Source organism: Echinops telfairi, unplaced genomic scaffold (assembly GCF_000313985.2).
Source record: "Echinops telfairi isolate 266 unplaced genomic scaffold, ASM31398v2 ScPeMD7_7472;HRSCAF=8510, whole genome shotgun sequence".
NCBI lineage: Eukaryota > Metazoa > Chordata > Mammalia > Afrosoricida > Tenrecidae > Echinops > Echinops telfairi.
Window position 1 is genome coordinate 7,103,212 of NW_022111376.1, and position 11,164 is coordinate 7,114,375.

The window sequence follows — 11,164 nt, forward strand, 5'->3', positions numbered from 1 at the left end:
ATAATGAGGGCAACAAATATATAGATGTGTTTTATACAATTGATCTATGTATTGTGATGAATTGTATGAGCCCCAATAAATTGATTAAAAAAATAATTAAAAAAAGTTATTGAGTATCTGCTGTGTATTCAGGCCCAGCTCTGTTCCAAGTCCTGAGGGTGCAGCAGTGAATAAACCAAACCCAAATCTCTATACCCTTATGAGTTGATTGCACTAGCAAGTTTCAATCACGTCCAAGTTGACCGAGGAAACACCTTCTTACCCAGAGCAGACTCTGGTGCATCCATCAGGAGAGATTTGGAATTGTGTATCCCTTTGGGAACTATATACCTGGCTAGTTACATATCACGTGTACTTGGTTATTAACTTAAGCCCAATGATTGCACAGACACAAATGATGTGCAGGGCTGGCCACAGTCCTGGCATCCGTCCTGGGATTCCCCTGGCCCGAGCATTCATTACAGCTCTACAAGATACTCCCGGTGTGCCCTGGGACACGTGTTGCACCTCTGTGTCCCAGCGCTCTGCTCTGTAAACTAAGGAAATCAGGAACTAAAAATAGGAGCCCGTCACACAGGAAGTGTTAGCTCTAGTGATTCTTTTGACTGTTATGATCATTACTACGATTATCCAGTTTCCCTAACTAGAGTGAGCCTTCGCAAGACCACATATAGGGCCTGAATGAATAAGCAAATGAATTTGTTGCATGAGGTTTTCTTGTGAATTGAATTGTTTGCTCCCCAAAGAAATGTGGAAGCCCTAGCCCCTGATGATGTGAACATGACCTTGTGTGGAAGCAGGGGCTTTGCAGATGTTGCCAATGAACTTGAGTTCACACTGGCAGAAGCTGGCACCCTGATCCCAGGAAGAGTGGCGTCCTATAAAAGGGGAGGAGAGACACACCCTGCCAAGATGCATGTACCAGTCAAGAAGTGGGGCTAACAGAATTCAGGAGCAGCCAGGAATACCTGCAGAGAGAGCTTGGCTTTGCTGATACCCTGCATCTAGACTCCTAGCCTCCTAAACCACAAGAGAGTCCATTTCTCATCTTAGAAGCCACCTCTGTGTGATGTTTTGTCACCCAAAACCAAAGTCATTGCCATCGAGTTTATGCCGACTTACAGCGACCCTAGGACAGGGTAGAACTGACCCTGTGGGTTTCTCAGGTTGTAAATGTTTACTGGAGTATAAAGCCCTATCTTTCTCCTGTGGAACAACTGGTGGTTTCAGACAGCTGACTTTGTGGTGAGCAGCCCAATGAGAAAGCTTCTACACCTCCAGGGCTTCTGTTTTGTTACTGCAGCCTTAAGAAACTCACAACAGAGGCTCTTCCTCTGGACCCGCCATGAGAGAAATTCCCACCACCCCTGTGCGCCACTCAGGTATGTGCAGAGCACCAGGGAAGCAGGAGCAAGCCCAGGTGGAATGATGCTAAGGGCAGGATGGAAGCCCAGAGGTGGACCTGTGACCGACCTGGGGAGGAGTATATGTATCAAGGGAGGCCAGGGAGGAATTTATATATTTAGAGGGGGCAGTGGGATGAATGCCTGCCCCCACTACATAAGTTATCATGTATACTGATGAAAACAATAACCAGATGGTAATAATATGAAAAACAACCCAAATCCAAACCCACTACTGCTGAATCAATTCCAACTCACAGCGACCCTAAAGGATAAAGAACTGCTTCTTAGGGTTTCTGAGAGACTATAAATCTCTCAGAGCAGCCAGCCTCCTCTTTCTCCTGCCAACCAACTGGTGCATTTCAACCACCAACCTTGTGGTGAGTAGCCCAATGCTTAACCCACTACATGACCAGGGCTCCTTACCAGTACAAGGTAAACTTCAAACCCCTGGGGGAAAAACTCCATTATCTTTACATCCCTGAGTTATAGGGATTTTTTGAAGCCCCTCTCAGACTCACATTTTATTTTATTCTGTGTATGTAGCAGGTCCAAGTTTTCCAAACAAGACTTAAATATTTGTAAGGAGGAGGGGGGAAAAAGTAAGGACCAATACACTTGGGGACACCTCCAGAGTCACAGTACACGCATCTTCTGAAAAATTCCGACTTTGCCAGCAATGGCATCAATTGACAAACACTTGTTTCAAATGTTTCAGAAAAAGACATTTTCATTTCATTTCTCTCTCTCTCTCTCTCTCTCTCTCTCTCTCTCTCTCTCTCTCTCTTGCTCTTCTTCGCTCAAGAAGGTTTGCATAAATACTCCTGGAGCACAGACAGTCCAGATATTTGCCAAGAGTTCTGTGGCTATCCCTCAGGAAACTGTGGCCAGTGTTCATGAGAATAGTCCGTTCACAGAGCAAACTTGTCAAACCCAGCCAATTGCCCCATATTGAACGGTAGATGCTCCCAGTCTTAAAAACAAACTGAAATCTCTGGCTTTCTCCTTCTCTCTGGACTATGCAAAAGGCACCAAGTCTTGCATGGACAAGGTTAACAATCGCTCAGTCTATTCTGGCGCCCATTCTCCTTCCCTCCACTTATTTTCAGGTCACACTAGTCCCCCAATTCTAGTCTGACATTCCAATGGTACCTTCTTCAGATCAGGGCATTTTTAACCTGCCTTCCCCACCCCCTACCCCACTTCAAGTACCAGACCAGCAAAGTGTTGGGCCTCGAGGAAACCAAACCAAGCCTTCAACCCATTCCTGCTGAGTCGATTCTGACTCAGAGTGATTCCATGTGTTTCCAAGTGCAACTGATATTAAGGGTTTTCTTGACTGGAATCTTTATGGAGCCACTGGATAGCTTCAAACCATTGCTGTTTGATGAGTAGTTGAGTGCTGAACTATTTGCAGCACCCCAGAGACCTTGGACATAGAGCAGGAATGCAGTAAAACCAGTCCTTGATAGAAGTGACAAACACTGGACTTGAAATCGGGGTCCCAAGGCTCCAGATCCAACCTTGTCATTGTGAATCCTGCTCCTCGGTCTCCTCATCTGTATAACAGAGGGTTAGCCTAGATGATTCTCAAGGGCTCTCCGGTCTTAAACAACTAGGCTCTAAAACATGAGTAATGACACACCAGAGCCAAGCTTTTTGACAGCATATAAATAAAGGCAGAAGGATGCATCCTCCCTGCGATTCCATGGCACTTCATCGAAACATCCGCCGCCCTTGCATTGGATCCGGTTCCTGTGTCTGTGCCAATCTGCCATGAGAACTGGATCATTGAACCAGTGTGAACCAGTTTAGTCATGGCTAGTGCAACACTTTTGGAGCACTCCCCGAATTGTAAATTGTGAGTGAAGCAGAATAATCCTCAGGAGAGAAAAAAATGACCAGTGGAACTCCTGGAATGGGACACCGGGAAGGAAGAGCTGGATGCAGGAGTTTGGGTGATTGCTAGGACTCTGGAAAGTCATACACATTCAAAGCAGCAGAGTTGGCCGCCATCTTTGAGCCAAGCATCACTGTTTCCTGCTCTGAGGATCAAGAGTTTGATTGCCATGCAATATGCCTGTCGTCCTTGTTTTCCAAGTTTATAGCAGGGCACCAACTCGTAATCAACTCCCTCCCCCACCATTCTGATTATCACTCCAGTACACTCACATTTTCACAAATTCTGGTCCTTTTCCGTTTGCCTTCAGCAGCTATGACCGAACTGAGGAGAGCTAGTTTGAAGCCCTGTTGAAAACAATCAGTCCCTTTAGGAACTTGTTATTTTTTTAATGCAAGGAATTAATTGGCTGGCATCCTGGAGGGGACAATGAAGACGATATGGTTGACTTCACAGGTAATGAGGTCACCGAAGTACATATCACCATAGTCTACCTGGCTGGTTTCATCAAACCATACTCCAAACTCTACTGGAGAAGACCCAAAGTACCCAGAAAACATCCAACTCCTTGAGCAATTCTTTTAATGATGGCGTAGGCTGAGACTGCAATTTCAGCCCCACGGCAAGATAAAGCATTTGGGTATTGCTTTTTTTTTTTTTTTAATATCAACATAAACCATTTCCACATTATTTCCACTGTCTACAAAACACAACATTCTGACTCCAGGCATATGCTTAACTAAAGGTCACCCAGTGAACCAGTATCTGCTTTTGGGATCTCTTTTTCGCTGAAGATGGTAGGACAATGCGGCCAACTGTGCCTGAGAAATCTAACAAAACAAACCATTCTTCATAGGATGGAAGTAATGTGTTTTTCGCCTTGATTTTTTTTCTCCCCAGCAAAAGGAGTACTGGGAAAAAAAATAAGATGAGTGATTTTGAGTTTGTAATGAAAACACAATCTGTTTCCTCTGCTTATTTCCCAATTGGTGACTTTTGTACCTTCGTAGACCAGCATCCAGCTATTGAAGAACCAAATCAAAGATTACTTTAAATCACCAGCTGGTTTTCTTTTCCAAATGAAGTGAAATGTACAGGTATATAAAAAATAGCATTCCATAAACCAAGCAATCCATAATCAAAATCAGATTCTAGCTGTAGAGCTATTGTCAGCTCTGCTTAAATCATGCCATTTTATGGAAGTGCTCAGATAATTTTTCTCAGCTCAGTAAGTAGATAGACATTAGCGGCTAAGGTCATCGAAAAGATTTACTTTAAAATAAATTCAACAATTCAGAGAATCACGCGCTTCACAGTGTAAAGTGTGCCTTGCTTTGAACATGCATATAAAATTTCATTAAAGTGCAACATAAAAGTTTTACATTAGAGGGACCCAGGGCTGGACCTTTGTTTCACAGGCATGATAATTTATGGTGTGGATCTGCTACAGTTAAGTAGAAAAACAGCCTGCTCATGATGAAATACAAGTCATAAAGGCTGAAACCCAAGGAAAGCTGGAGGAATCCCAACCCTCCAACCACTCAATCCTTCTTCAGATTTTTGTCACACATTCTTCTTTAATGTTCTCTGTCCAGACTGAGACACAGTCCCAGTCCGTTAACCCCCGGGCCTTCCAAGTTATTCTTTCCTGATAGTCTTTTCCGATCTACATATATCTTAGAATTCCTAGAGATTCTCTTTTCTAAAACACACCCCTAACATAGATCCTAATTTGCCTTGCCTCTTAAGCAAACCCTCCCCCCGCCCATTTTTAAGCACTCTTTTTATCTTGTTATGTTCTGCAAAAGAGATCAGGCTAACTAAGAGACAAGAAAAGAATTTGACAAAAGACTTAAAACTAACAAGCAAGCAGGTCCGTACTATCACTAAGATTTCCTAAGCACCTCTCTTTGCGTGGCCCATGCATTTGCATGGGGCCGTCATTGAGCTGAGCGTGGCTGGAACATCCATCAACAGATGTTTGTTGAGTACCTGTGATGGGAAAGGCAGTGTGCTAGGTGACACGCTGTGCCCCAGGTAGCAAGGTGTGCACTGAAACACAAGTGGCTTAAGGCAGCAGTGGTTAACGCCTGACAAAAAGGCATGACCAGAACACCTAGGATCATCCACTTGCTGGGTTCACTTAGGCAAATGCCTTAAGGTTTCTGAACTCAGCTTTCTCATCAATAAAATGGACTTAATAATGCGAGGCCTGACAACTCCCATGCAGCATTACAAAAGGATCAAACCAAATCATCGATACGGTGGACTACAAAACTTTGGGAAGAACGTTCTCCTCCTCCTCCTACCCTGCCTAGTCTTCTTCAGGTTCCAATGTCAGACCTTCAACATTAAGGGCAGCACATTGAAGTAGGTAATTGTCAAGGATCTAAGTTTACTCTCTTTTTACATAAGAATTGCCCTTCACATGTTTCCACGAAAGGGCACCAGAAAAGGAGGGTGGAGAGATCGTTGCAGAACATGCCAGCGTTGGCTTTTTCTTTTTTTTAATCACCAGGAAAACAAAAGATGCTCCATGGCTTGTCAATTATATGATAATTCCAGACAAATTTTTTTTTAATTTATTTTACTGGGGGCTCGTACAGCTCTTATCACAATCCATCCATCCATTGTGGCAAGCACATCTGTACATATGTTGCCATCATCTTTTTCAAAACATTTTCTTTCAACTTGAGCCCTTGGTATCTGCTCATTTTTTTCCCTCGCTCCCCTCTCCCTCCCCCATGAACCCTTGATAATTTATAAATTATGATCATTTTTTCATGTCTGACACCGACCGCTGTCTCCCTTCACCCACTTTTCTGTTGTCCGTCCCCCAGGGAGGGGGCAAGTCAATCATTGTGAGAGGTCCCCCCTTACTGAGAAGTTTGTCTGTCCTTGATTCCCTGTGTGGCGAGCTCTCATCTGTACCCATGTACGTTCTGGCCTAGTTTGTACACAAGCACAATATACATAGTCCAATTGACTTGGTTCGGTGAGAGCTTAGTCCTTGTGGTCGGGAGATGTGTTTCACCTGGCTCTACTGCCAACAGGATGTATGAATTTAGGTGGGTCGTAAGACCCGCTAGGACTGAGTTTCCTCGTCTTGAAAATGGTGCTCTTCTGGGCAAACAAGGGGACATATGGGAAAGCCTCCCTAGTGCGGGAAAAGGCTGGAACAGAATGTCAGTTGTTAATGACACAAGGTCTGGGGTCAGCTCCATTGAGGCCGAAGCCCAGATTGCCTGATGGAGTCGTTGATTGGCTCACTGACTTCCTCTGTAAAATACAGATCATAACAGTTCCTCTCTCATAAAGTCCTTTGAAGGATTAAGTGAAATTGCGTATGTAAAGCATTTCGTTCATAGCTTGGGGCACAGAGTACATACTCAAATAATGGTGGTAGAGATGCCGGTGATTTCTACCTCTAGGTGGCCCAGACAGAGCGAGGGGAGGTTTCTCTACGTTGTGCTGTGGAGTGTTTTAATTAGTTGCATCCTGCTCTCCGGGTGTCAGGGGGCAGTTGTTCAAGCCTCTTTTTCTTGATCCCACCACCATCACCAGAAGAAAGACAAAATTAAAAGCAAAAAAGGAGTCACTGTATCAATTGTTTTGTCTACATGACAGACAAATCAAGCATGTGAGGTTGGCCCGCTTTGACGTATGACCTCCAGCTAACAGCTCAGAGGACTCCTGACTCTACATTGTTCCGGAGATGGTCATTTCACTGAACTTTTGTGCTTTGGAAACTATGCTAAACAAGTGTCCATTCTGCATGCACAAAATAGTCTTAGCTAAGTAGAACGGGCATTTAAAAATGAGGTTCAACACATTCAAGCTATTTTTACTCATCAAGAATTAGCATGTTTAAATCCAATATCCTTTTGATCCATCTACCAAATGCCTAAATGTTTGGAATCTTGTTTATGTCTATAATGACTGATTCATTTTTGAGGCAGTCATTTTCCATCTTGATTTGTATATTTTAAAGTTGTTAAATGCTTGGCTGAACCATTAGCAAAACAATCCATGTATCATTAAACTGATTTCTAACATGTGATCATTTTCTGCCTTGCCCAATAGAGGGGCCTTTGAAGATTGGCTAAGATAGCCTGCATTCTTTGGGGGCCTTTTTTGTACAGAGGAGAGCTTATCACTAGCTAATTTCACAGCCTTAAATCTCTCTTCCCTCTACGTTGCCTTAAGAAACTCAGCCCAAGATGGTTTGCAGAATGCGTGCTCCCACACTGGAGAATGCCTATTGTACAGGACCAGAGGCAGCTCTCCTTTTCTGGGAAGGCAAACAGAGGGCGAAGGGAAGAGACAGATGGATGGAGCTAGAGAAGCAGAAATTCAGGGACGACGTGGGCCTTCTTCCAACCAACTGGGATATGCTCCACTGTGGGCTCACCAGGGGTCCTCATAGCCACAATGTGGGTAGAGTCGCATCCCCCTCTCCCTCCCACACCTTCCCATATCCATAAACAAGCGGCCCAGGCTTCCGGAGGATTGCAACTAACGAGGTCTCCGCAGACCTGTGTGTGCAAGCAGCCAGGGGCGGCGGGGCTGCTGCTGTGCCCTGCGTGAGAAACACTTCACTTTGGTCTGGACATCAGGACATCCTCCCCTCGGGTCCGGCAAGGTTGACGAAAACTGAGGAAAGTGGGGGCTGTTAAGGCAGGAGACCCGGGGACTGCCTGCCACTGCCCAGGAGAAGCCTGGCTGGCACATGGCCCCTTCTCAGCCTTGACAGCCCCACAAGGACCTTTGAACTTTCTATTTATATAACGGTTTCGCGAGTTGAGGTCTCTTCCTGTGTAACTGCCCGTTTGCAAGCTCGCCTCTAATTAGGCTACTTGTGAGACAGCACATAAAAACTACAAACCTCACATGCTGGCCTTCGTGCCACTCCCCCTGTGCACCAGACTTCGGATGTACCTGTCTCTGGGGGGGAGGGGGTGTTCATTTTCTCACACGCGTTTTCATTTGTCACACTGTGTCCGGCTTTGTATTGTCCTGGTCCTGCTTTCTTCCATAATGAAAGAGATGAGGAGCCCATTCCTTCCCCCACACCTGTCAGAAAGCAATTCCTCTGCCCACGGCAGGGGCTGCTTGCTCCACTGAAAGGTTGCACACACCTTTGAGGCCGCCCCCCACCCCACCCACCCCCGGAAACTTGCTTGTATTCTCTGGTCAGTAGAGATTAATGGCAACTCCTCTGCTGTCTTTCTCGGTAAGAGCAAGTGGTGTCTGGGGTGCCTTACTTCCCTTTCCCAGAATGTTTCATATTAAATTCAAACTCAGGTGAACATTGCGCATTCAGCCAGGAATCTTAGGGAACTTGAGCTTTGGCCCTTTAATCAAGTCCAGAGTCTGACCCTTAAAGATAGTCTGGCAGTGGAATCCAGTGATACATCCTGGATGCTAGCGCCAGCAACCCCCTCCCTGACCCCTCCCCCAATGGGTACCTCCTCATCCCCTCCTTCCTTGCGTGTTCATCTGTGTGTGTTTATAAATGGGCACGCACTTTTTGTTTACTATACTCAAGTGTTTGCAAAGCATACATATGCCCGTGTAGAAAAAAGGGTTTATTCATCATGTCTAAGAAAATGAGTTTGGTTTGAAGTGGCCCCCACCCACTGATTGTCAGACATCTCCGGTTGCAGGAGTGCTAGCTCACAGCTCTCTGCCCCATGAGCAAATGTCAATCCTAGTCCATTGTAATTGAGAGCCTTAAACTTTGCTGGTGCCTTTTCTTCCTGGGGTGGGGCTGGCGGGGAGGGGAGGGTGCCATCAGGCTAAGCAGCTACCCCTAAGGAGGGGACGTCCATATGCAGTGAACATGGACCTGGTATGTTCTGGATATGCAAAGATTGGGGAAGGGTCCAGATTTCCTTTGGAGTCAAGCTTTCTAGTCCATCCATGAATGTCAGATGTCCGTGCTTTGTTTCTCTGTGGGGGTATACAGAGCACAGAAGCACAACCGCATTACAAATGTTTATAAACACAGTTGTATAAGGAAACTTGTCCATCCCAATCAAAGCGTCAGAGAGAAGAATGCTCCTGGAGCACATGCAGAGAGGGGAAATTGGAGCTTCTTTATGCAGGCGTGTTATACTAATTCATCTTTATTCACATAATATTCACGGAGTATATAGCACACAGGTCTGAATGCTTCTTAACTGATGTTGCATAGCGAGGGATCTGGAGAGGAAAAAAGGGGAGGGGGCTGCCTTTTCCTTAGAAAAACAAAATATTGGGGGGGGGATTAGACCTAAAAGAGGCTACCCTCTTTAAATGTGCAACCACATGTACATAAGGTTAAACTGAAAATAAAACATCGCAATCAGCACGCTCTTCCAAAACCTAGTGCCTTGTATATGTTTAACACTTGAACTACACCCACGGAATCTGTTATAACAATGTCTGTTAAATAAATAACGTTACCCACGCCATATATTAGGCAAATTGTATGCAAATCGGTGTGCTGCGGTTATCAGCTATCGCAAAATATAAATTAAGGGAGCAGACTTAAAAGCAATGTGTGGATCCCACTAAAGTGTGCAGTCATTTCACTGTGATTGTTACTTTTAAACACCGATAGTGCGGTCGCTTCAGAAAATGTCCTGTTCTTCTACAGAACAGATAAAACCCTGCGTGGGATCAAACACTCCTCCAGATTCAGACTGATGCCGGGCAGTGGTGGTTGCAAGGATTTACCTGCAATGGCTGGACAAGGAAATGCCTTTAACTTCGGATTATCTTGGATTTGCAGTTACAGGAGTCACTATTGGCATAACGAGGCTATTGGCTAAGCCAATGACCCTTTTTAAAAGAAGGAAATTGCCTAAAATGTCAGATCAAGCGGAGAAATCCTTGTCCAAATACAGTGTTCTCAGGCAACGGCCGCTAGTACTTTTCACGTTGCGAAAGATTTCGCAGTATCGTCAGCACTATAGGTGATTCTAACTACATTTAGCCACCAGTGCAATTCTAAGTCGCCGCCGTCCCCGCGCCATCCCCGCATCTCATTCCTTGGGCTGTGGGGAATATCGACATGTTCAAACGTTTATGCCAAACGCACACTATTGCGCTCTTCGTAGAAGGTGAAGTTTGGGGAAAGTTAATAAATATGTAGATCAGTATTTCTGCCCGCGCGCGCGCACACGCGCGCGCTTGGAGCACGCCAAGAGTAGCAACTTTCCAGGCTTCCCAGTCACCTCTGCACCATCTTTGGCGACAAGTTGAAGGCATTTTTGCCGGAGCTGACTCAAACCCATGCCTCCGAGCTGCCTGGTCCCGACACAGACCTCTGGCTGCCCTCCCAGTGGGAAAGGACTTGCCAGGACGTCGGAGCAGAGGACTTGGGGGCTAACTTCCAACACCCTCCACCTCGCCAGGGGAGCGCTGAGCTCTGCCCAAGCCCGGTCCCCACGCGGTGGCTGAGCTGGTGGAGGGAAGGGGGAAGGTGCGCCCCGCGCGCGCCGCGCAGGGGCAGTCCTCGCCTTCTGGACCCCGGGAAAGTTGGGGCCCCTGGGGCGAGTCGAACCCTGGACCCGATCAGGCGGTCCCCAATGCCATCTGGGCAAAACGCACCTCCCGGGCCCTAGAGACGCAGCGACGCACTGGGGACCTGCGCCCTCCCTCCCCGAGGGGCTGCGTAGCCCGGTGGGCTAACCAAAGCGAGTGGGAGGGCGTCCGGCGCCCCCCAACCGCCTCGGTCCCCGTAACAAAGGCGGCCAGCCCGAGCCCGCCGGCTAGCGCGTCGCTGGAGAAGGCACGAATCCCACCTACCACTGCTGCTCCAGGTCCCAGTCCCGGAAAAAGTCGAATAGATCCATCGCGGCGGCGCGGCTGCGGC

General features: G+C 46.5%; 1 protein-coding gene across 1 annotated transcript in view; it reads right to left on the reverse strand.

Moving 5' to 3' along the window:
* AFF2 (AF4/FMR2 family member 2) overlaps positions 1-11,144 on the reverse strand; it is a 604,855-nt gene extending 593,711 nt beyond the window's left edge. The window contains exon 1 of the mRNA XM_045285489.1: positions 11,098-11,144. Within this exon, the coding sequence (XP_045141424.1) occupies positions 11,098-11,144 (47 nt within the window). The remainder of the gene's footprint in view (positions 1-11,097) is intronic.
* Between the last annotated feature and the right edge of the window lie 20 nt (positions 11,145-11,164).